At 37.4% G+C, this 23,281-nt stretch overlaps 9 protein-coding genes across 13 annotated transcripts; 2 read left to right on the forward strand and 7 right to left on the reverse strand.

The window, feature by feature from the left end:
* Positions 1–1,680: 1,680 nt before the first annotated feature.
* Positions 1,681–2,169, forward strand: LOC110176510 (uncharacterized). Its single transcript, XM_020942886.2, has one exon. It carries the CDS (start codon positions 1,681–1,683, stop codon positions 2,167–2,169), a length of 489 nt encoding a protein of 162 aa, XP_020798545.2.
* A 2,409-nt stretch (positions 2,170–4,578) lies between these two features.
* LOC110176509 (uncharacterized) lies at positions 4,579–5,031 on the reverse strand. Its single transcript, XM_020942885.2, has one exon. It carries the CDS (start codon positions 5,029–5,031, stop codon positions 4,579–4,581), a length of 453 nt encoding a protein of 150 aa, XP_020798544.2.
* Positions 5,032–6,045: 1,014 nt separating this feature from the next.
* Positions 6,046–6,564, forward strand: LOC110176543 (uncharacterized). The gene has a single exon (XM_020942934.2). It carries the CDS (start codon positions 6,046–6,048, stop codon positions 6,562–6,564), a length of 519 nt encoding a protein of 172 aa, XP_020798593.1.
* A 1,351-nt stretch (positions 6,565–7,915) lies between these two features.
* Positions 7,916–8,517, reverse strand: LOC110176499 (cystatin-like protein). Its single transcript, XM_020942873.2, has 3 exons — positions 8,433–8,517; positions 8,235–8,350; positions 7,916–8,174 (listed from the first exon to the last, which is right to left on the reverse strand). Exons 1-3 carry the CDS (start codon positions 8,490–8,492, stop codon positions 7,976–7,978), a joined length of 375 nt encoding a protein of 124 aa, XP_020798532.2. The 5' UTR covers positions 8,493–8,517; the 3' UTR covers positions 7,916–7,975.
* A 960-nt stretch (positions 8,518–9,477) lies between these two features.
* Positions 9,478–11,519, reverse strand: LOC110176498 (cystatin-like protein). 4 transcript variants are annotated; one of them, XM_086839814.1, is made up of 4 exons: positions 11,321–11,501; positions 10,496–10,629; positions 10,328–10,434; positions 9,478–9,732 (listed from the first exon to the last, which is right to left on the reverse strand). In XM_086839814.1, the coding sequence occupies exons 2-4, from the start codon at positions 10,544–10,546 to the stop codon at positions 9,540–9,542; spliced, it is 351 nt and encodes a 116-aa protein (XP_086695940.1). In that variant the 5' UTR covers positions 10,547–10,629; positions 11,321–11,501; the 3' UTR covers positions 9,478–9,539. The 4 variants fall into 4 exon arrangements, with proteins under 4 accessions (XP_086695940.1, XP_086695941.1, XP_086695942.1 ...); XM_086839815.1 differs by having other exon boundaries at positions 10,697–11,496; XM_086839816.1 differs by lacking the exon at positions 11,321–11,501 and adding an exon at positions 10,697–11,071 and having other exon boundaries at positions 10,496–10,617.
* A 602-nt stretch (positions 11,520–12,121) lies between these two features.
* LOC147642664 (cystatin-like protein) lies at positions 12,122–13,147 on the reverse strand. The gene is made up of 2 exons (XM_086839819.1): positions 12,469–13,147; positions 12,122–12,400 (listed from the first exon to the last, which is right to left on the reverse strand). The coding sequence occupies exons 1-2, from the start codon at positions 12,591–12,593 to the stop codon at positions 12,208–12,210; spliced, it is 318 nt and encodes a 105-aa protein (XP_086695945.1). The 5' UTR covers positions 12,594–13,147; the 3' UTR covers positions 12,122–12,207.
* Positions 12,867–13,487, reverse strand: LOC110176475 (cystatin-like protein). The gene is made up of 3 exons (XM_020942834.2): positions 13,401–13,487; positions 13,238–13,335; positions 12,867–13,158 (listed from the first exon to the last, which is right to left on the reverse strand). Exons 1-3 carry the CDS (start codon positions 13,458–13,460, stop codon positions 12,978–12,980), a joined length of 339 nt encoding a protein of 112 aa, XP_020798493.2. The 5' UTR covers positions 13,461–13,487; the 3' UTR covers positions 12,867–12,977.
* Positions 13,488–14,326: 839 nt separating this feature from the next.
* LOC110176466 (cystatin-like protein) lies at positions 14,327–14,895 on the reverse strand. The gene is made up of 2 exons (XM_020942825.2): positions 14,676–14,895; positions 14,327–14,612 (listed from the first exon to the last, which is right to left on the reverse strand). The coding sequence occupies exons 1-2, from the start codon at positions 14,861–14,863 to the stop codon at positions 14,420–14,422; spliced, it is 381 nt and encodes a 126-aa protein (XP_020798484.2). The 5' UTR covers positions 14,864–14,895; the 3' UTR covers positions 14,327–14,419.
* A 1,440-nt stretch (positions 14,896–16,335) lies between these two features.
* Positions 16,336–22,925, reverse strand: LOC110176433 (uncharacterized). Of its 2 annotated transcripts, none has more exons than XM_020942782.2 (6): positions 22,761–22,925; positions 20,614–20,990; positions 19,769–20,552; positions 19,221–19,660; positions 18,443–19,157; positions 16,336–18,381 (listed from the first exon to the last, which is right to left on the reverse strand). In XM_020942782.2, exons 2-6 carry the CDS (start codon positions 20,976–20,978, stop codon positions 16,720–16,722), a joined length of 3,966 nt encoding a protein of 1,321 aa, XP_020798441.2. In that variant the 5' UTR covers positions 20,979–20,990; positions 22,761–22,925; the 3' UTR covers positions 16,336–16,719. The 2 variants fall into 2 exon arrangements, with proteins under 2 accessions (XP_020798441.2, XP_020798442.2); XM_020942783.2 differs by lacking the exon at positions 22,761–22,925 and adding an exon at positions 21,154–21,169.
* Between the last annotated feature and the right edge of the window lie 356 nt (positions 22,926–23,281).

The raw sequence follows: 23,281 nt of genomic DNA on the forward strand, positions 1-23,281 counted from the left end.
GAAAATAAAAACTATAAACAATGCATTCCAAAATAAAACCGTTTTTAAAAAGTTTATAATTCTGGAAAAGAAAACTATATTTTTAAAATAATTATAGCCTTGCAGGGTATTCTAATTTTAGTTAGAAGCTTGAAATACATTGAAAGGATCATTTTCGACCCTATAAGTCATATATATTCTTGATCAGAATTAACTGGCGAGTTGCTCAAGCCAGGAAATTATATTTTCGAAATTTTTAAAAATATCAAAATTTTATAAGGGGTTACATCGATAAAATTTTCAAAAATTTATAAAAATATAAATTTTTTTAAATCTTAAATTAATTAACCTGATAAGAACTAACCTAGAAAAGCCGATTTGAAATTAAGGATTTTTTGGCTAAGTTATGAGATTTTTAAACTTTGATTTTTCAAAATAATTGTCAAATAAAATGATCAATAAATATAGATTCAAAATCCCGAATTTTTTAAACTTAATAATCAATATTTGACAAGATACAAAATTTTAATTGCAAACTGCAATGATATAGAAACTTCGGCTTCCAGAAGTTAGTTTCTATGTGCTTTTACATTAGTATTATGTATTAAGTATTAAAATATAAAATACATTTGAAAAGAGTAATTCAAGTAAAGTTTGCTGGGAATCCTAAGAAATAAATCAAAAGGTAGTGGTCTGCACAGTCATCAGCTTTCTTTACACAAATGTAATAGAAATGTCCTATTCTAAAGAGTTAAATTCACTCATTTCCTGTAATAAAACAGCTCATGCAATACACATTACTTTAGACAAAGTTTAACTGAGTTAACAATAAAAGTAGTAAAGTTAATGAAAATAAAGAAGATAGGAAAGGGAGATGAGTGAATAGTGTTAATATTAATGATAGTTTTAATAACAATCAACATTTAACTGTATATATGCTTTTGTAATAAAGTTATAATAATATAATAATGCAATACAAAATTAGATAAAAGATACAAAAAAGTTTTCTTATAATTTTATCTATCTATTTTATTATTGATCCAGATTATTTATTACCAGCGTAGTGGCATTGGCTAATCTATTATTAAAACCTTCAACCTAGGAGTTCGAATACTAGTCGCAGATGGCATTGAGAATCTTTGTGGATTCACAGTCTATAGCAAACAGGGTACAAGGCTAATGAAAACTTTTCAATTCAATAGTCTATGACTAAAGTCATTTGACAGTACAATAACACAGAAAAAAACACAAGCCAATTAAAATAATTATATTATTATTATATTATCAAACGAATATAAAATATTATGCTGATAAATACGAATGAGCATTCCTTTTTGACAAGAATATTAATATACGCTGACCCTTTTAATTTATTTAAAACGCAAGTTAGATAATGTGCATTTAATAAACTTTAAAAACTTTTGGTAAACTTATATTGACAAAACTCTTAACTCCAACTTCCAATATATTTTAATTTCTAAAGTTTTTGCTTCAGTGTAGAATCTACTATCTTTCTATACCGATAGTTTGCGAATTCTTGGCAAACAACTAAGGAGCATAAACCAAAATTCGACAGAAACAGCTGCGTAAATTTGGCACCGATCGAACTACTATAAAAACCCATCGGGCATCCGAAAGCAGCATCAATCAACCAGCTTCAATCAGCAAACCAAAACCAAAACCTAATTCAAAAAACCAACCATGAGAGCAGTAACCATCTTCACCGTAACCATCGTCCTGGCAGCCTGTCTCCTGAAGAGCACCGAGGCGGTGACCTGTACCGCTGATCCCACCGTCACCGGATGCATCGACTGCACCGACACCGCCAACGCTTCGAATGCTGAATGTGTGGCTGAGGCAGCAGCGGGCACCACATCCACTGAGGCTGTCACGACCACTTCCACCACCGAATCCACCACCACAACCACGACCACAGCATCACCGACCTCATCCATTGGAGGCAATCGGAAGATCGTCCGTGTCAGCAACCTGACGTACACAGCCAGGAGGCGCATCCGAGTGGGAAGCACCACCGCCAGCACCACATCCCGACGCGGAAATGTCAACAGGCGCTCCGCCAATGCGAATCGCAACCGAAGGAACGTGAACCGTAGGAATGGAAACAATGCCAGGCGTGGCAATGTCCGAGGACGCAATGGCAACGCCAGGGTTCGCGTCGTTGTTGGTTAAAATAATACCCATGTACCTATGTTTATTCAAATGACCTACTTGTTATGATAATTAAATAAATTTAAAATTAAACAAAAACAATATGCAAATCAAAGTTTTTTTAAAAACGCATATCGAATCGGTTTATAAATGATTAATAAATTAACTGTTGGAGCTGCTTAAGAATAAATTAATGAATTTTTACTGAAATTGGTCGATATGAAATTTTTGAAAATTGTATTGCCTACTTTTGTCGATCAAAAAGGAAACACTAACTTCAGAAAGCAGAAGTATATTTACCCTTGCAGTTTGCAATTGAATTAAAGGATCTAATCGGAAATCGATCATAACTGATCTTAAAATATACTTATTCTTTGAATCAATATTTTTCAATTTTATTATATGACTTTATTTTCGACAAATCAAAATTTAATGAACTCTTGAGTTAAAAAAAAATAATTTTTTAACCTGAAAGTTGTTATACTATACTGTTTAAAAATTAAAATGCATATACATTTTTGTAAAACATAAACTCTTAATTAACGTTAATAGGGGATGTCTCAAGAGTTTTTATATCTTTTCGACACGCTTAAATTATTGGCACAGCTTGTTAATATTTATTTGCATTAATTTGCTGGTGTGCCTTCCCCGATTGTTTGCTTAGAATTTGCGTAGGATTGAGTTATAAATTAAATAATAATCATATATATTTGTTTTATTTTAAGAGAGTTGGCATTACAAATTATTGTTTTAATACTTAGCATACATGGAGAGTAGGTGTTTTACGAATGTATTGATTGCGAAAAGTTAAATAATATGATTTAGGATAACTTACAAAATAATTTTAAGATATATTGTTTTATTTTTGTACAATAATCTTTTTAAAATATTAGCAAAATGCTCTTAAGTCCTCTCCAAGGAAACGAGGAGTGGCTCCATTGAGCGGAATTCGACTTCCTTGCAGTCTCAGCCACACATTGCGCATCCGCACCGTTGGCCGCCTGTGTGCAGTCAATGCATCCGACAAATGTGGGGTCTGTGGAGAAGGTTACCGCTTCTGTGCTTCTCATGATGCAGGCTGCCAGGATGAAGATTGCCATGATGAAGATTGCTTCCGTCCTCATCGTTCTTGAATCTAGATTGAAGTTAATATTGGATGTCCGCAACGTTTATATATCGGCTTGAAATGCGTAAATTATTGTCACAGCTGTTTGTGTCATATTTTGTTATATTTTCTACTACTAAAATTATTAATAAATAACGAAAAGTGTGTATTCTCTCAAAAGGGAAAGCAAAAAAACATTGAAATATTGTACAAGAATGCTAGTTAAGTTTAGAAGAGTATTAAGAAGTAGTTTCCAATTTCCATAGTTACATTTGATGGAATCGTTCAGTAGAGAAGATCCTTGCCACTTAATTGTAACCCTCAAAGAATTTTGATTCCTCCTTTAAAAATCATAATCAATCACCGGTTCGGTGCTCCTCAAAAAATAAAAGGCTGTCAGGAATTAGTCTGTTCCTCATTGTACCTTAGATGGATATTTTTTAAATAATATATCGGGCGTGTGTTTGGTTTTTATAGTGGTTCGATTCTGGCGGATTGTAGACACAGCTGCTTCTTTTTAAATTTTCCAAATATATATTTAAGAATTGTTTGCAGAGAATTCGCTAGCGATCGGCTTTAAACATAATTGCTTAAGAGAACTGACAACTAGAAGAGATATACATAAGGAACATCTTTAATATGGCAAGGGAGTGAAGCACAGAAGCTATGGCGCAAAAGCAATTCAAACACAGAAAAAACAACGTAATAATTTATAAATATAAAGGAATATTTATATGTTTAAAATATACATATCATAATGTAATACAATTTTACAATTACAAAATTGTATTCAAATTATCGCAATTCCGATCCAATTTTTATGCGCTTGCAGGATATTATAATTTTAGTCAGAAGCATGCAATGCACTGAAGGAGTCATTTCCGACCCTATAAATCGTATATATTCTTGTTAAAAACAACAGGTGAATCTTTCTAGCTATCTCCGGCAGAAAAAAAATTTTTTTGCTTTTTTCAAAAAAAGGAACATTTTCAAAAATTGGCAAAAATGTTGATTTTCTTACATTTTAAATTGAGTATGCAGATTTATAAACCTACTAAAAACTAACATTGAAAAGCTTTCCGAATAGAAATGCATTTTTGACTTAGTTCTGACCGATTTGCCCTGTAAGGGTACATATACATATATAAATTTATGGTTCCCGAAGTAAGCAACCTTCTTGTTTCTTTTAAAAAAGAAAACTCCTCTTTTCTCTGGATCCTCAAGAATTATTCTCTTGAAATCAAAAGTACCAACGAATGTACTCTCCAAGTGAAAACCATTTTCTCTTTGAAGATCAGTAGTTTATTGGTTTGCTCTTCTCCCTCCTAGCCCACAATGACACGAACATTGCCATTGCCTCCGCGGTTCCTCACATTGACCCTTCTCACGTTGCTCCTGTTCCTGCGATTCCTGATGGTGGTGCGCAGGGTGCTGCTAGAGGTGTTCCTGTTGCGGTTGATGCGGAAGCGGCGGGTGGCGCGATATCTAAAGTTGGTCAATCGGACGATTTTCCGATTGCCTCCAGTTCTGGTCGCTGCTGTGGTGGCCGTTGCCGAAGTAGAAGCCGCCGTAGTGGCCGCCGTGGTTGTGACAGCCTCAGTTGTTGTGGTGTTCGCCGCTGCCTCAGCCACACATTCAGCATCCGCAGCGTTGGCGGTGTCGGTGCAGTCGATGCATCCGGTGACTGTGGGATCAGCGGTACAGGTCACCGCCTCGGTGCTCTTCAGGAGACAGGCTGCCAGGACGATGGTTACGGTGAAGATGGTCACTGCTCTCATGGTGATGTCTTTGGGCTGTTCAAGCGTTCGGGAATGGCCTTCCCGTTCCGGGAGAGCTTTTTATATCCGCTTCGATTCCACGCGCCTATGGCATCCACAAATTATTGGCAAATTTACCCAGCTGGTTTTTATATTTGAATTTTTCTTTATTTTCATGAATTGTTTGCGAAGAATTTGCACAAAGATTGGTATGAATTTTGTTTGTGGAGAATTTGCAAAAAAAGAAAAGATCGGCTTAGGAAATACACCTGTCTTTATTTATTTAGTACGAGAGATGGGATTTATACGGGTTAGGGACATAACATTAAATAAGAGGAACAGAGCAATTTTTGTAGTAATATTTATTATTATATTTATTTCCGCATTTATCTCGTTTATCTATTTTTCTTTTGAACAATTTTACCCTACAATATTACATTTACAAATAAAACACAATTAATAAATATGTATTTATCTGAAAATCCAAGATAATTGGTGTCTTTAAATGATTGACTTTAATTTAAAAATTTTAACACTTAGATACGACTTATTTATGCATTTTCTAATCAATACTGCATAGCCCATTAGAATTGATAATTATAATAATAAATTCTAATTGGTCTGTTTTACCTGGTCTTAAATTACCTCAAGTAGAGATCAAAATACTTATTTTTAATTTCGCCTAAAATCATGCATTCAATATTTATTTAAGTTGTGAGTTTCCAAGCAATCAGCTTGCTTTTTATATTAACTAACTCTTTCACATATTAAGCTAATATTTAGGGTTTTTTTTACCACGCGTTGTACCCTAAAGATGCTGCAAATATTTAGCCAAGAAATAAGTCTCAACAAGACCCAAAAAAATATAAATATTAGCTCTTTGACAGCTGCTGTAATTTGCCAATACAAGAAGTTCTTTTCAATCAATTTATTAGCCCAGCTGGAGAAGGGTGGAGGAGAAGAAAGCGGTATAAAAGCAGTGGCCTCCGACCAGAGATCATCAAGCAAACCGATCCGTTTGAACCGACAACAACCATGAGATCTACCACTCTTCTCCTGGGCCTTGCCCTTTTCACTCTGTGCCTGTCCAGCTATAGCCAGGCCCAGGATGACCCCACCACGCCCACCGATGGCAGCACTACGCCTACGGATGGCAGCACTACGCCTACGGATGGCAGCACCACTCCCACGGATGGCAGCACCACTCCCACGGACGGAAGTACCACCCCCACCGATGGCAGCACTACTCCTACCGACGGAAGCACTACCCCCACGGATGGCAGCACCACTCCCACTGATGGCAGCACCACTCCCACTGATGGCAGCACCTCGCCTTCGAATCCTTCGTCCGGATCCTCCGACTCACCTGCCTCTGGAAGCGACAGCGATAGCGACAGCAGCGGTAACAGCGGCAGCAACAACAACCGCAGGCGCAGGCGCCGCCAACAGATTCAGCGTCGTCGTCGCCAGCGCCAGCGTCAGAGGGCTCAGCGCCAGAGGAACCGCAGGAACGCCATGAGGAACACTATCAGGAACAATAACAGGAGCGGTTAGAAAGAACACTTTTCCATAAGCAATGCAATAGAAATTTGTATAAAATATCAGAGGAGCATTTAATAAAAAATAAAGCGTTTATATATGTACATAAAAAATGAATTAAACATCCCTAATTAAGTCATTTCTAATTAGTATTTAAAGGCAAACATTAAAATGGGTTAGGATCTCCGCTTCACTTCGGGGAAAATGAAGAAAAATGAAGAATTTAATTTAATAGTTAAGCTATCTCAGGATCAAATCCCATCAAAAAATTGTTTTAATATTAATAATTTTTTACACCCTTGGAGGGTCTTATAATTAAAGTCAGGAGCTTCAAAATCAGTGAAGAAGTCATTTCTGACCCTATAAATTATATATATTCTTGATCAGCATCAACAGGCAAATCATTCTAGCCATGTCCGGTTAAAAAATAAATGTTCAAAAAATTTTCAAAATTTCAAAATTTTATAAGGGGTTACATCGTTCAAAATATGGGGAAAAATTTAATTTCTTAAAATTTTAAATTTAGTATACAGATTTTTAAAATGACTAAAAACTAACATAGGAGTGCTTTCCGAATTAAAATTCATGTTGTTTTTTGGCTTAATTATCCGATTTTTAAACTTGTATTTGTCGAAAAATAATATCATATAAAAAAATCTATAGTATCCTATAATTTAATGCAAATTACATGGGTATATAAAATTCGGCTTACCGATAATACTTTACTCTCTTGTTTATTCAATGCAATATTTCAAAACAATTTTAAAATTAAAATTAAGTCCATAGAGGTCCTAAGCAAGCTAATGAAGCTGTACTGTACTTGTGGTAAGCTAGAAGTCTGGAATAAATCAATAGAAAACTAACAAATAAATTCTAATATTTACATAGGTGTCAATAAAGTAATTCAGGTGTTTATTTAATAACGAAACTACCAATTTATTACGTTCATATCTCAAGTAAAATTTTAATTCTATGTTCCAAGTACGTATGTACATAGATAGATTTGTTTTTCACTTGTTTTTCAATTACTTTAATATTCTATCTATTCACTAATATTTAAAAGATAAACAATTGTAAAATGAACTCTAAACGCTAATAAAAGTATACAATTTACGATTTGCTATTTGTTATTATTACAAAGTCTACCGACGACAGAACTTTATTTCTTTTGATCTCTGATCAGTTGACCTATTCAAAATTATAAGCCGCAAATATACTTGTTTAGCTCTGAAACAGGTTACGCCACAATCAATCCAAGTTATCACTTTGTATTATATTAGCACGATTTGTTCAGGGATTCGCCAAAGTATATGTATATGTATATAATATATGTATGATTATCCGACGCAATAACAAGTTTTAAAGATTATTGTTTCATAGATAATCACAATTTATTTATTGTCGGCACTACTTGTTTTTAATGAATCTACCAAGTACGTTCCACAACTTCATCATCCTGACAATAAATTTTAACGTTAGTTCCGGTTCCAAGAGGCTTTAGCCAAGGCTGACTCCATATTTGCACTTTGCAATCCTTATTTTCGGAACCATTAGAGAGCTCAACAACAAAGGTGTCAAGGGATCCTGACACCAACTTTCTAGTTGCTGATGTCACCTTTATAACTCTGAAATTAATCGAGAAATTATTGATGGTATTCGAAACTTCAGTTTAGTAAAGAACTTACTCGAATTTGGGTCCCTCTCCGGCGGCCAGTTCCTCGAGAGTGCTTGTCAATAGAACCTTGGCTGTCTCCAGCTCTTCTCCCTCAAGCGGCTTGGGGGCACCGAGTAGACGAGTGCGCTAACATTGGTTAATATATTAATATCAAAATTTAATAATTATTCTTAAATATATAATGAAGTAAATATATATCACAGCTTACAAGAGCGGAGGCCACTGTCAAAGACAGGGCCACTACAAAGATCACTTTCATAGACTGCATTTCACATAAACCCCTGTTTCAAACTAAATAAACCGAGTGCCGAGAGAGCTCTTTTATAGCTAAGTCTAACGATATCCGAGTGCTCAGTTAGAATCGGTATATATATAAGTATATATGTTTGGTTAGCTTAAAACAATCTGATCGCAAGAGAAAGAGAGCAGCTCGTGCACTCAAACCTGAACCCGACGACAATAAAGCCCCTCGTTTTCCTAGCTTCTTTATTTAATTTTAATTAATTTATTTCCAGACTTGTTTGCGTTTCTAAAGATTACTTAATTTGACTGGATTGCGCAGGTCAGGAGTTGCAAAAAGATATTGATTCATCGGCAGTTGTGTACACAAAGGGACAAAGGAACAAAGAATATTTATATATAGTTCAAGAAACTCCAGTTTCGTTATGCAAACGAAAGATATAATAATATTTATAAATAAAGAAGAAGACTTATAAATAAATGCAAGATGCAAAAGCCTTTTTGCAATAAAAAAAAGCAGGTCATTGATCTCCAATTCAGGGTAATGAAATATTTGTTTCCCTAGGATTTTCTTTAATATTTATGATCTTTGAGTTTGCATTCAAATTGAATCATCAGAAAGATTTGGTTTTGACTGAGATTTAGCCGGTTTAGTTTTTATAAAAGTCTAGCCACTGTTTTTTTTTTTCAAAAAGAACTTGTCAGCTAAAAAGTTATTCTAACTATTTTTTTTCAAATTCCTGGTGAGAAAATGTATACATTATTTTAAATATTGGGTAAAAAAAAATAAATTCTTTAAATTTGTCTTGAAGTAATAATAATAATATGTTATAAGTTCATATTTTTAATGTTTTAAAGAAAGCTACTTAAGTAAACATTAACCAAAATAGTAATTGTTTTGATTTTTACCATGTGTTATCAATTAAATGTTTGCGGAATTAAGGGTAATAAAATATATTTTTTCTCTTATAATTTCTTAAATAATTAAGATCAGTAAATAATATTCAAGTTCGCATGTTAATTAAATCACATTTTATTCGACATACAGACAGATTTCAGTCAGTTTTCACATTATCTACCATGTGTGATCTAGCTTGACGACATCCTTGCACTCAATCTTGACATTGTTGCCATTCTTCTCCAGCCAAGGCTGTTGCCAGATGCTGACAGTGCACTCCTCAGTGGTGGTTCCGTCGGAAACGTCCACAACATATTTGAAGATATTGCCAGCCACCAATTGGCGGGTCACCGAGACCACGTTACCAACTCTGGAATAATAAATAACACATATTATTTAATATTGTCAAATGATTCAGTAGCTTAAGATGTATGTAAATATAAATATTATTGAAAACCAGAAAGGAAACTAATTTTGGGATGCCGAGGATTATAAACAATTTTAGTTTGAAATCCATCACTACTAACTAAGCCTAAAATATTCTCATTCTTTAAATCGATATTTATCAATATTTTTATGACAGTTATTTCAATAAATTAAAGTTTAAAAAACTCATAACTAAGCCAAAAAGGCATCCATTTTAATTAGTATTAATAATTTTTAAAAAAGCAGTCTTGTGCTAGTTTTTAACAGATTAACAAATATGGATAATAAATGTTAAAATTTAAGACATTCCTTTTTTTTACAAATTTTTCGAATTTTAAATGATGTAATCCTTATCATTTTTTGAAACTTTGTAAACAAATTCGAAAATTTATTTTTAGACCGAACATAGCCAATTTGACTTGGCTGTTGATGCTGATCAAGAATATATATGATTTATAGGGACTGCTTCTCTGAATTGCAAGCTTTTCACTAAAATTATAATACCCTGAAGTTTTATAAAAACAAAATTAAGAACTTACTGATATTTGACACCATTGTCTGAAGGCAAACCAGCGAATGTGGTGGTCAATAGCTCCTTGGCCTCCTTCAGTTCGTCCCCTTCCAGGGTCCTTGGGGCACCAGGTATCTGCCAGAAAAAATGTAATTGTTATTTAAAATAAGACTTTAGTTAAGTAATCCTAACTTACGCCAGCGAAGGCGACGGCCAGAATAAGGCTAAGCGCGATGATCACTTTCATGGTGTGTTTTTCCCCAAATGTTCGTTTCAAACTGAGTACACAGAATGCAGAGATCCCACTTTTATAGGAGCCTGATAGGGTCTCTGTTTTTGGGGAGGCTTTACATATACATATTTATATATAAATATATTTTTATTAAGCCAAGATTACCTTCATCCGGTCGGCCTAAAATCGCCGGAGAACGACCTGCCTTTAAACTTGAACTTTGGTTTGACTTCGAAATATATTACTTTTATTTTATGTACTTTGAAATAGGCAAATTCTTGATTACATGTAGAAAACACAAAGGAACAAAGAGCCAATTAATTTTGCTAAACTCTAATATATTTATATATTTATATAATTAAAAAAATGGTTTTTGTTAGCAGCGAGATTTGGTTTTAAGCTATTTTTTATCAATAAGAACTTGTCAACTAACATGTAATTCTAACTATTCTTTTTAATTTTTCGTGAGAAAATGTATACATTAATTTAAATTAATTGTAAAGGAATTAAAAACCTTATTTTGACTGAACCTAATTAAGTAATATTTAACCAAAAAAGTAATTGTTTTTATTTTCATAATGTGTTATCAATTAAATGTTGGCGGAATTCTTCTGGCACTCACTGATAAGGCAATGTGTAGTTTTATTACTCACTAGGTAGGTTTGTCACATACATACATATATGAAGTAATACACTGAGAATAATATGAAGATTTCGCAAAAACACAATTTACCAACCCATCCTTCATTTTCTCAAAATTATATATATTCATAAAAATATTTAACGCACCTGAGACATTTTCACTTGTCAAGAGCGAAACAAGGACTAAATGAGCTCCGAAAATGTGTGACGAACGAGGTGAAAATTCTTTCGATAATAAAGACGAAATAATATTTATCTGGTAATTTGTAGTAAAACTACTCTGCGAACTTTCCCGACTGGTGAATGGAATACGAATGCGTTTCAGATATTCCCAAACATTTAACTTAAGCTAAATGTATTACTCAGATTTGCCTTATCAGTTCATAAATGGCAATAACAATTGCATTGTTCTGTGTATATACGATAAGCAAACAAAAACCCTTGTGAGTGTATATATGTACATATATAAAATAACAAATATTGTTATGAAAGATTCGCTTGTTGGTGTGAGAAAAACAAAGCCTATTCAGCATCAGAAAATATGAAAATAATATATTAATGAGTGGAATATTTTTAGCGTATTATACACTCAAAAGTGACATATTTAAATTCGAATAATATAAGGAGTAAAATAGATTTTACAATATATTCTGTGAGGGTCCAGCAGGAGGTTAGTTTCCAATACACCATGGTGATGTAAGGACCGCTTACCTGGTATTTTATCTACACATATCGTAGTACCTGGGGAGGGTTCACTGTTTACCAGTACATAAACTAAGATAACTTGACATTCTTCAAAGGAATATATAAATACATATATAGACTACCTACTTAAAGTATAAACATTTTTAAGAATTCAGGTAGGTACATAAGGATATGTTGGCTTACTTGGTATCCTAATGTGTGATAATGGTAAAGAAAATTTTTAATGCTTCTTTATAAAATATATAAAAGATACAATGATGTTTATTTCATATAAACACGAATTTAAATAAATACAACTTTCAAAGATTAGCAAAATAATGATAGAATGATCACCAAGTGCGATCTAGTTCGCCATCTTCTCCAGCAAATTTAATTTTAATATTAATTCCATTCTCCTTAAGCCAGCACCGATACCAAATCTTTGAAGTAAGCTTTATATCGGTTCCATTGTCCACCTCCAGTTTATATCTGTAGAGATCACCAGCCACCAGCTGACCCGTCACAGAAATCACTTTAATGACCCTGGGGAACGATAATCACATATTGATTTTAAAACTTAATTAGAATTTTTTGTTGTATCCTCAACTTACTTGTAGCTGGGACCATCTCCCTTGGCCAAGTGGTCGAGGCAAGTATTTAGTAAATCCAAAGCCTCCTGCTTCTCCATGCCCTCCAGCATTTTGGTTCCTCCAAGGCAATTCTCAACTTCACTCATGACCAAAACAGTGAAATTCAAAAGTAATAAAAATAAGTTTTAAAAGTAGAACGAATTCAACACGTTTAGGTCAATAATGTCACTCGCTCAGTGTTCGTGAGTAAACTGATTAAAGTTCCGTTGAGGTAACCACTTTATAAGTAAGATATGCATATACATATATACACACAAGTTTTATACATATATGCATACAAAGGGTGCGAACTTCTGGAATTCAAGGGAAAATAAATATATAAAAACGATTTCGTACGTTCTATAAAAGAAACGCATCTCTTTAAGAGAATAAAAGAAATTGGGTTAGCTTATATTTGAGCATTTCAAAGAAGATATTTTTCATATATCAACATTAATTGGAGAATATTTCATATCTTGTGAGCTGATCAATTACCAAATATGGTTAAGCTCATAGCCTCCCTGGCAATGCATATTGATCCGATTGCCATTTTCAATGATGGGCAAACTTTGAAAGATCTCAAAGGTGCACTCATTTTGACTTGAACCATCGGAAATGTCCACAACATATTTATGATAAGATCTAGCCTCTGCAGAAAGCCAATTAACGACACTAAAACGATAGAATGTAAAATATTTCAAATCCAAACAAGTTTCTATAAACTCTCAGTTAATATCTATTTAATACTTACTAGTACTTGGTACCAGGTAGTTTGCTAAGGGCTATGGTCAAAAGATTCTTAGCAGCCACTAATTCATCTCCCTCTAATTTTGTACTTAAAGGAGGAATCTAAAGGTGTGAAGATATATTATATTATATATTAAGTAAATTATTATAAACTAATCAAGTCTCACCTCAGCAAAGGCCACAGCCAGAACTAGGCTGAGAGCCACGATTACTTTTATAAAGTGCATCTTTCCCGAAAATGTATATCAAACTAAATAGGCACAGACGTAGATTCTGCTTTTATAGTAGATTGATGGGGTCATATATGCAGATTTCATACTATATATTCATTAGAAATAGTGTAAGGTTTATTGAACGTTAATTAACCTTTAACTTTTCATTATATTGCAGTTTATGTATTTCGCGCATCTAAATTATTCTTAGAATTAAATTAGATTTCCGTATTTTTCTATGACATCTAAAAATTTCAAAAGATTTAAAAGATAGTTCATAGAATATAAATGCGTTTTAAATATTTTCAGACATTTAAGTAATTAAATTTGACTAATTACTTACAATTGCAATGTATATAAATTTACAATAAATATATATACAGCTTTTCATTTTATAAGATAAAATTAGCACAAAAGAATAATATTATTTTAAAACTTCCACTACGTTAACTGATGATGTCGACATCAACATTGACCAATTAAATTCACACAATAGTTCCCAATGAGAGAGAACAACCTATTTGCTGTATAGAAACAAACTGGTTTGCCAACAAAACTGCTTACCTAATAACGAATTTGTGGCGAATTATGAATATTTTATATTCCATTTTATGAATTTACACTACTAATAATAATAATAACTAATTTGCAGCGAGTTATGAATATGGTATATTTAATTTTATATATTCACACTTGGAGAGGCAACCCCTCTTCTAGAAAAAGGAGTTTACCTAATTAGTTAATATTATTGTTTCGCCTGGGAGAAGGTTAGTTTATTTACAAACAAATATCCTGTTAGAATTTAACATAAAATTTAATACTTATAAATTTATAATCGATAATCTATCCATTCCCAACAGAAATTTACAGCAATTTCAATGTATTTTTTGAAAGCTCTGTTTTTTATTAAAATTGTCAATGGGAGGACATGTTTTCACATTAATTGAAGACACATTTTTTACATTTTTAGTTATTTACCAGGTACGGTTGATTTCACCTTCGTCACCGCACTTGATCTTGATATTGGTGCCGTTCTCCTTCAGCCAAGGCTGCGACCAGATCTCTACGGTACAGTCCTTCTTGTCATCGCCATTCTTCAGCTCCACCTCGTAGACATTGAGGGATCCAGACACCACCTGACCAGTAACAGATTTCACATTGATGGCCCTGGAGGATCGAGAAGAATCACATATTAGCTTGCATATATTATGGATTAAGTCCTTTACTTACTTGTAGCTTGGACCATCTCCAGTGGCCAAAGTGGCAAGGGCGGCATCCAGGCGGTCAATAGCCTCCTTCCTCTCGTCTCCCTCCAACACTCTTTTACCGCCGACAACGGGCACATCATCAGCTGCAACAAAGGCGGCCAAGCTGAGGAGGACCAGGCCCAAAATAAACAACGACTTAACTCCGTTCATGTTGATGTCTCGATGATTGTGAGAGAACTGATTTGAACGGTCTCTGATACGACCCATTATATATACCCGCCAACGCTGTGGGAGGGCGAAGCGGTGATGGAAAAATACGATAGGGAGATGTCACCAGAGAGGGTATATCAGGCAAGTTACATACTAATTAGAGTGCAAACTACTCTCTATTCTCTCGCTCTCTCTGAACGTAAATGTATGAATCAATAATAGTTCTCATGACTCATTTGTAATTTGTAATGGTTAGTTTGTGAGAGAAATATAAAGCATGCTAAACCCACTTAATTCTCTGCTAGGTAACAACTAGTCGAATACTCTTGGCAGACCAGTCTCTTTCTAAATATGTATTCTATTTATTTTAAAGTCCGCCCGTTTAAATTAGCATCTATTTACATCGTATGTGTATTCAATATTCCAAACAAACAAAGCTATTTGAAAGAATAATCTGCTATATTTAGGGTCACAAAACCCCTGGACTTGCTAATTAATTGACTTAAAAAAAAAGAAGAAAGCGTAGTCAAGGGTATTATAATCTATATAGGACCTCTTGATCTTCTCGGATTGACATAGCAGTTGCGGTTTTCCATAGAAAAGCTGTTCAAACAGTCAAGTAAACCACACTCTCCCATCTCACTCATGTACTTATATATAGTATATATAATCAAGGCTTCAAAACAAACACAAACAAACACATCTGGCTTACGGGGGAAATCACCTCTTATCAGTGCCGCGTGTTCGATATCATTTAGTAGATATGATCTATGACTTTTATTGTTCTAAGTGCAAGCACACATAAGTCATTTATATTTGATAAGAAGAGAGCATTATAAAGCAGCTTGATTGCAATTATTTGCTATTCTATATGTCACTTATGACGAACTTTAAATAATCCGATTAAATTAATGATGAGGCTCTGAAGTTCGAAACCTGGAATTTTTTCTTATTATAATATTAAGTAAAGGAAAGTAATTTTGGGAAGCCGAAGATTATATACCCTTGCGGTTTGCCCTTGAATAATAGGATGAAATCAGAAATCAATATCCCAAGATATTTAATCTTTATATGACAATTATTATGGTAAATCATAAAATATATGATTTATAGGGTCGCACTTGAACTTAAAAATACCTACAAGTCACCATTTTAAACTTGAAATCCAGGGTGGAACACGAAAATAAGAAAATAGAGCCATACAAAAGGGCATTTTTGATCTAATCTGATAACGTATGGAATATTTTCTAATCTACCCAAATAATGGTTGGGTGCCAAGACAGACAGACAGATTTTGTATGATTGATATGATATGGTAATTTTCCACTTCTTTAAATTAAAGATTTCCACAGACTGATTTCAAAAGAATCTTCAAAAGACATTACATCATTATGCATTTTTTATCGACACAGTTCGTCGAAACAGCAATCTATCTGCTATCTCTAATAAGATCTATTACAGGAACAATACCATTTTTAAGGCAATGAAAACCATTTAATGATGTATTTATTTCCAGCATACCAATCGATTCTTCAAAACAAAAGCTCTGAGGTACAAACTTAAAAGTCTTACAAACTAAGCTCTCTTTTTACAATAGTTGTGTTTTTATGTATGTTCAGTTTTAAATAACGCATAAATCAACGATCTATCTGCTGTTCGATGCACGACGATACCATGAGGCTGAGGTAACATCTAGGCAATTTCCTATCGAAATTGTTATTTGTATGTGATTTTTTAGGATAAGAGGTTTCAAAAATACAAGGCTGCTCTGCTTCCCTTGGGGAAATATGTATGAAACCCGAAAACGCCATCGGTTCATTCGGGGGCGAGTGGTTTAGGTAGCGTCTGTCATCCATCTAAATGTGAATGTGCACATGGTCCAGTAATTGGGCTCGATCATAAAAGATGGCCGAGCACATTTCGCATTCGAAACTGCGCGTTTTTCGCTCCGGTTTTCCAGCTGCCGCTGCCTTAGCTGCCGCATCAGCTGCATCGGCAGCATCCGCGGCCGATACAACCTCCGAGATGGAGAAGAATCCGCTCCCCACATCGGCAGTGCTGGCACTGGCAGGTACGTTCACATTATAGGCATCCACCCCGTAATTGAGGTACGAGGACGAACTGCCGACCTTACTATCAGCAGTGATCACTTTCTTGGCCGCCACTCCTGTGGCAGGAGAGGATTTGCTAGCGCTGCTAGCACCCCCTCCTCCTGCGGATCTTTTGTTCGCTGTCCTTGGTCCATTGGCAGTTACGATACGATGACGAGAAGTTCTGGCGGCGGAGGAAGACGAGGGCGACGGTGTATTGCCACTTGGTACTCTCACCCTTTGACTCTGACTCTCCAGCATCTCATGCAAATCCGGAGACGTGGGCTCGATCTTAATCAGATTCTGCTCTTCTTCAGGCAGAAACTGTGGCGTGGTCGAGGATTCACTGGTGAATCGCAGGCGGGTATTGCGTTCGTGCTTGAGCGGCGAGCGTAGGATCTCCTCCAGATCGTTCACAATGCTCGGATTGAACTTCTCGTAGGTCTTCTCCCGCAGCAGGGCAGCGTCTATCAGGAGATTGTCGTCGTACATCATCTGGACACGGTTATGCTGCTCTTGCTCCTGTTTGATGTGCAAGGGGCTGGAACTGATCTGGTTAGGAGGATGGGTAGCCGGTGAAATGATTTCGTAGTCATCCACAATGTTGGAGGCTCTGCTGCGTGACTTGTCCAGACTGCTCAGATTGCTTGTCTCCGTGCGGGTTATGTAGGTCTTGGAGCGTGTCTTCTTGCACAAGTCTCCGCCGGCATTTCCCCTGGACGGTACCTTGGCCTTCTCCGTGTGTATCATACGGGGTCGCGAGGCAGCAGCTGTTTTTACCGCAGCCGTCTTCTTCCTGCTGCGACTGCTGGAAGTGGATGTAGAGGCGGAGGCGGACGATGTAGCTACTGAGCTTGCAGCTGAGGGATTCGAGTTGCCAGCTCTTTCAACGGGTTGCTTGGCCTGATGCTGCTGCTGCTGCTTGGAGCTACCTCTCGTCTTGGGCATGACCGAAGAGCTCGCGGGTGGAAGGTGAGTATCGTTGACCACCACCAGAGAATCGATTTGGAAGAGCCCCACCTGGCTGTCCTGCAGGAATTTTTCCTCCCAAATGCGATCCGATTGCTGACTGCTGGTGGAGTCATATCGCAGCTTAGCCGTGTTCTTCTCCTGAACAAGCTTCGCCGACGATGCGCCGCCATTGGAAACAGGTTTAGATTCCGTCTTCGCGGATGCCGCTGCTGATTTCCTCTTGCGCTTCTCCTTTTTGGGTGATGACTCGGCCATTTCAAACAGATCGTCCACATTTTCCACATCAAAGTCACAAAGGTCAATGTCACTGGCATACTCCTCTCCATCGCCATCGCCTCCGCCTCCCAGAACCTCCTCCTCGTCGCCGCCGCCGTTAGCATCTTTGTGTTCCGCTCGCATGTGCGCAATTTCGTGAGGCTGCAGCTTCCGTCGACGCTTGTACTTTCGCGGTCCCGTCTGCAAAGAGGTATTACCAAATAAGAAATTGTGATGCCGTTAAAATGATTGGTGAACTTACCACCGGCTGACGCTGCTTGGCGGTGTTCGAATCACTGTGCTGGATGAGGTGCTGTATGAGGTCATTGGATGAGGCCAGATCCTCGGAGCAGACAGTGCAATGGTAGGTATTCCTTGCCACGTCCAGTCCCGAGTGGTGGGAGCGGATGTGCTCCCTCAGCACCACCCTCTGATTAAAAGCACGCGGACATACGGAGCAGGCGTAGGGCTTCTCGCCCGTATGTATCCGTTCGTGTTTGCGCAACGTCCCGCCATCGGCAAAGGCCTTCCAACAATACCTACAACCGTAGGGACGCTCACCCGTATGAATGCGAACGTGGATCTGTTGGGAACTGCGTGATCCGAATGTCTTTCCGCATTCGTGGCAGGGAAACAGTTTGCCCGGTGACGTGGTGCTATGCGAGTGACGGTGATTGGACAGCGTACGTCCGTCGGGAAACTCCTCCTGGCAGACCTCGCACACAACGGACTTGTCGCGGTGGGAGGCCATGTGCCGCTTCAAACGCGCCTTGTTGTGAAAATTCTTGCCGCATTTGGAGCAAGAGTGGCACTTTTCGCGGGAGTGATCCCAGGCATGCTTGATCAGAGCCTTGCGGTCACGACACTCCTTACCGCACAATACACAGGAATTGGCCTTTAGTTCATTGGGATGACGGGTGTGCAAGTGCCGCTTGATGGCCTGCTCCTCGTAGAAACTTATGCCGCAAAGTACGCACCTGGTAGAGGATTTCGGATTACAAAAATTTCGATTATTAAGCGAGAACAACTCAGGCACTCACTTGAAAGGCGGAAACCTCGCATGAATTTCAGCGTGGGAAAGCATCTCCAAGGCACTGGGAAATGATTTACCGCACGTTTGACAACAGTGCCCACCGTTACCATCTTTAGTCTGCTCGCAGCTAGCTATGACGTCCGAGGAGCTACCGTCGCCTGCAGCTACCGTTGAATTCTGTTCCTGCTGCTTGAAATGCTGCTTGGCATGTCGCCGCAGTAGATCCTGGCGATGAAAGGAGATGCCGCACTCGTTGCAGTAAAACTCTCCGTAGAGCTGGTCCTCTGGCTCCGACGTTTCACTGGCGCTATCATCGCCGGAGGCAGGATCATACTCCGAGTTGCTTTCCTCAAACTGATGCGTCTTTTGGTGGTCCTGCAGACTGCTGTTGTCCCAGAACATCTCCTGACACTGGTTGCACTCAAAGGGAGAGTCTACACGATGGTTCTGCAAGCCAGATATGAACAATTAGTGGTGGATTTTTGGGTAAACCAGTTTCCAGGTACAAAAAACCACAACAAGCTATGGTTTTCAAGACTTGACATCCCTCATTACCTTAGTGTGCGAGACTAGCGCCTTTTCCCGAGCAAAAGCCAGTCCGCATTGCTGACACACGAAGGGCTTGCTTTCGTCCAGCACTGGGAAGTTTGGCTGCGGCGCTGACGGAGGATCAATGGCCATGGGCTGCGATGTGGGTACCACTGGCTGAGGCACAGGCTCGCTGGTCATGTAGTCATGCAGCTCACTGGACGCCGGCTTATCGGTAATTACGACAAACTGGCTGCTCTCCTCCTTGGGCTTCAGCCTGCTAATTCTTCCGCGAGACGGAGCAGGAGGGGGAGCCACCGATGCTGTATAGCTGGCCACGAACTGGACCTCATTGTTGCAGACTAGTTGCTGTTGTTCCTGTTGCAACATCTGCTCATGTTGCACTTGCTCCTGTTCCTGATCCTGCTGCTGCTGCTGATACAGCGGCCACTCCTGCTCGTAGTAGTGATCATCAATCTGCCTCTGGCCCTGATTCTCAAATTTTATGGAAGAGGAAACGGCGGCAGCGGCAGCTGCCTCGGCATCCGCAGCGTCCTGGGCTTCGGCGTGGGCCTTAAAGTGGCTAATAAGCTCCGCCCGGCGTGAGAATCGTGCTCCGCACAGCTTGCACAGATGAGGTCGATCGTTTTGATGGGCTAGCATATGGTTGTTCAAGCTAGCCTTCTTCCGAAACCGGCGACTGCAAAAGTCGCAGGGATAGGGTCGCAGGGCCGTGTACTCATCCTGTTCCATGTCCAACAGTTCCTGCGAGCTGCCGATGCCAGCTATCTGCTCAGCGGCAATTTCCACTCTGTAATAAACATAAATGCGTTAAAGCTGTTAAAGTTTAAGTCACCAGAATTATAACTCACCGCTCGGCTCCTTGGTGCTGCACCCAGTCGTCGGTGATGACCTCCTCGGTAACCACCTGGGCGTCATCATCAAAGGATTCCGCATAAGCCACGGTAGTGCCATCGGCGGTGACGAGGACAGTTCCCTCGTTGGCGGCAATAATCTCGCCCAGCTGGCCGTCGCGCGCCATAAAGATAAGGTTCTCGGCAGCCATATGGTCTAGGTCAGCATCCGCATCCCCATCCCCGTCTGGGTCACCGTCCGCTCCGCTCACCATATCATCGCCGTCGGCGTCTTCGTGCTCCATAATGTCCGTTTCAGAAGAGTCCCCTGCAGCGGGATGGTGCTGTATCCACTGGATGCCGCCATAGTCCTGGTTGTTCATCACTCACTGACCCTGGCAAAAGAAGTGATTATTTGTAAACACATAAACAAAAGCAAAAAATTGCACGAAAAACGAGCAACAATTGTTTCTGCCGCTTAACATGTGCTCAGAGAACGAAGACCGTGGGAGAGGGAGAGTGCGACTAGCGGCGTTGCCATATTTCGGTTAGATGTACCTTAAATCCCTACTTTTTAACAGAAAAAACCAACTCTCGAGATCCTAACACTTAAAAACTAATTAATTATTTACAGATCTATTTAAAATCGCATTAATCACTGTTTTCATACTAGATCCATTTGTTTTTGTTGGTTTTTAAGGGGTGGCAGCACCTTTGAAGATTCCAACAGTGATGGCGAACACGCATTCCGTAGCTAGATTTGTGAGCACTTTGAGTAAATTTCTTAAATAATAAAATTGATTACACACTTTGCTCTAGTATCTAATACAAATCTTAAAAACACTGAATAATTCACAAATAGACAGAAATAAAATTTATACCAGGAAGTTTAACAGTGGAAAAAAATTATATTGAATCATATTACAAATAGCCTTGGAAATCTGAAAAAAATAACATTATTCAACCTTTACATTTTATGGATATTAATTATTGAAATTGTTATCTTAAATACTATTATTATTTAAAAGATTTTTAATTGGTCTCCATTATTTGTAATTTGTAAATCTTCACTAGATGTGTAAGTACTTTGTAGTAAAATTTTTTTAATAATAATATTTGATTCTACATTTTGGTGTAGTATCTAATCCAAATCTTAAAAACACTTAATATTTCATAAATAAACGGAAACAGTTTAACTGAGCGAAAATTAATATTACGTCTTAAACCAAATAGTCTTGAAAATCTAAAAAGAGAAAATATAATAATTCAACCTTCACATTATATGGCTATTAATTATCGAAATTGTTATCCAATATACTCTTATAATTTAAAAGATTTTGAATTGGTCTCCACAATTTTTAATGTGTAACTCTGCACTAGATTGGTAAGCACTTCGTAGCCAAATTTCTTAAATAATAATATTTAATTCTTCATTTTTGTGTAGTATCTAATCCAAATCTTTAAAACACTGCATATTCAATTAATACTCAGATATCATATATAAATTAGAACGTTTAACTGAGGAAAAATTAATATTACATCTAATACCAAATTGTCTTGAGTATCGAATCTTGTCTTGAAATTCGAACAACAAAATAAATAATTTAACCTTATTATTAAATGGTTATTAATTATCGAAAATATTGTTCTTAATTAGTAGTATTATTATTATTTAATAAACTCTTACAACTTAAAAGACCTTTATTTGTTCTATACAACTTTAGCTATTTTTAGCCAGAATTCTTAGCATCTCCGACTTCCAACCCTAGCGCACACACTGGTTGTCCCACTCACACCCACGGTGTTTGCCCATCCTGCACGGCTTTGGTGGTGTCTAAGCTTTTTTACACGCAAAATATTCCAACTTATAAACACCAATTTGGGTCCATAAATGAGGTTAAGTCGGTCTTTTTATTTATATTCCAGACCGCAAGCTCGGCGTTGATGTAAACAAAGCCCTGGCAATTCCGTTTGCGGCCGAAAAAGGATAGTCAGCCGCCGCCATTCTGACCAAACGATTACATCACACCACACGCCCGAAAAAGTCTCGCCTCGCACTTCCCAATTTGAATTATTTTATTTTAAATTTTCGACAAGGTTGTCGGTGTCATTTTGAGGTTAAATATTTTGAAATATGACAAGCGGCCGGCGGTGCATTTGTCTACCTTTAATCCAAACTTTACGCTGATTGCATATTTTGATGCGCCCGTTTTTAAATGCGGCGAAAAGTTTTCTCGCAAAATGCCCACGAACGACCGGAGAAAGAAGAATTGCCATTGCGTTGCTCGGTTCTTCTTGCTCTTCTTCGCACTGCTATTCGCAGGAGAGTCAGGGCTGCCACCTGTCATTTAAGTGGGCTTTGCCAGATCATAAAAAATACTTCGGTGTTAACGGCAAATAGTATTGGAAAATGTGTGTAAATGTAATTTTTATGTAAAAATACATTTTTAGATTTATACATCGTTTTTGTAAAGCATAAAAAAATTTTAAGTACTTAATCCAGTTATTCTGAACTTTTTATTAGCCAATTTCTGAAACTTGGGCACATTTTTATAGCCTTCACTTTACTCCTAGTGAAGTTGTTTATGTTTTGTTTACGTAAAAGATTTAAACTACGCTTTAACCAGCTCTGTATGATTACGCTACGTATATTTATATAATGCTTTCGTTTTTTAACAAACAAATT

The sequence above is a fragment of the Drosophila serrata genome, unplaced genomic scaffold (genome assembly GCF_035046125.1).
Source record: "Drosophila serrata isolate PLE 108 unplaced genomic scaffold, ASM3504612v1 contig_376, whole genome shotgun sequence".
Classification (NCBI taxonomy): Eukaryota; Metazoa; Arthropoda; class Insecta; order Diptera; family Drosophilidae; genus Drosophila; species Drosophila serrata.

What these genes read in the sequence shown, in the direction of transcription:
- LOC110176509 (XM_020942885.2), bottom strand. Translation starts at nt 5,031, where the DNA reads ATGAGAGCAGTGACCATCTTCACCGTAACCATCGTCCTGGCAGCCTGT.
- LOC110176499 (XM_020942873.2), bottom strand. Translation starts at nt 8,492, where the DNA reads ATGCAGTCTATGAAAGTGATCTTTGTAGTGGCCCTGTCTTTGACAGTG. An exon ending in TGACAGTGGCCTCCGCTCTT is followed by an intron (nt 8,351 to 8,432) that starts GTAAGCTGTGAT and finishes AACCAATGTTAG; the next exon opens with CGCACTCGTCTACTCGGTGC. An exon ending in GGAGAGGGACCCAAATTCGA is followed by an intron (nt 8,175 to 8,234) that starts GTAAGTTCTTTA and finishes GATTAATTTCAG; the next exon opens with AGTTATAAAGGTGACATCAG.
- LOC147642664 (XM_086839819.1), bottom strand. Translation starts at nt 12,593, where the DNA reads ATGAGTGAAGTTGAGAATTGCCTTGGAGGAACCAAAATGCTGGAGGGC. An exon ending in GGAGATGGTCCCAGCTACAA is followed by an intron (nt 12,401 to 12,468) that starts GTAAGTTGAGGA and finishes ATCGTTCCCCAG; the next exon opens with GGTCATTAAAGTGATTTCTG.
- LOC110176433 (XM_020942782.2), bottom strand. Translation starts at nt 20,978, where the DNA reads ATGAACAACCAGGACTATGGCGGCATCCAGTGGATACAGCACCATCCC. An exon ending in CAGCACCAAGGAGCCGAGCG is followed by an intron (nt 20,553 to 20,613) that starts GTGAGTTATAAT and finishes TGTTTATTACAG; the next exon opens with AGTGGAAATTGCCGCTGAGC. An exon ending in GCGAGGTTTCCGCCTTTCAA is followed by an intron (nt 19,158 to 19,220) that starts GTGAGTGCCTGA and finishes ATCCTCTACCAG; the next exon opens with GTGCGTACTTTGCGGCATAA.
- LOC110176475 (XM_020942834.2), bottom strand. Translation starts at nt 13,460, where the DNA reads ATGCACTTTATAAAAGTAATCGTGGCTCTCAGCCTAGTTCTGGCTGTG. An exon ending in TGGCTGTGGCCTTTGCTGAG is followed by an intron (nt 13,336 to 13,400) that starts GTGAGACTTGAT and finishes TCACACCTTTAG; the next exon opens with ATTCCTCCTTTAAGTACAAA. An exon ending in CTACCTGGTACCAAGTACTA is followed by an intron (nt 13,159 to 13,237) that starts GTAAGTATTAAA and finishes CTATCGTTTTAG; the next exon opens with TGTCGTTAATTGGCTTTCTG.
- LOC110176466 (XM_020942825.2), bottom strand. Translation starts at nt 14,863, where the DNA reads ATGAACGGAGTTAAGTCGTTGTTTATTTTGGGCCTGGTCCTCCTCAGC. An exon ending in GGAGATGGTCCAAGCTACAA is followed by an intron (nt 14,613 to 14,675) that starts GTAAGTAAAGGA and finishes TCGATCCTCCAG; the next exon opens with GGCCATCAATGTGAAATCTG.
- LOC110176510 (XM_020942886.2), top strand. Translation starts at nt 1,681, where the DNA reads ATGAGAGCAGTAACCATCTTCACCGTAACCATCGTCCTGGCAGCCTGT.
- LOC110176543 (XM_020942934.2), top strand. Translation starts at nt 6,046, where the DNA reads ATGAGATCTACCACTCTTCTCCTGGGCCTTGCCCTTTTCACTCTGTGC.
- LOC110176498 (XM_086839814.1), bottom strand. Translation starts at nt 10,546, where the DNA reads ATGAAAGTGATCATCGCGCTTAGCCTTATTCTGGCCGTCGCCTTCGCT. An exon ending in TGGCCGTCGCCTTCGCTGGC is followed by an intron (nt 10,435 to 10,495) that starts GTAAGTTAGGAT and finishes TTTTTCTGGCAG; the next exon opens with ATACCTGGTGCCCCAAGGAC. An exon ending in GACAATGGTGTCAAATATCA is followed by an intron (nt 9,733 to 10,327) that starts GTAAGTTCTTAA and finishes TTATTATTCCAG; the next exon opens with AGTTGGTAACGTGGTCTCGG.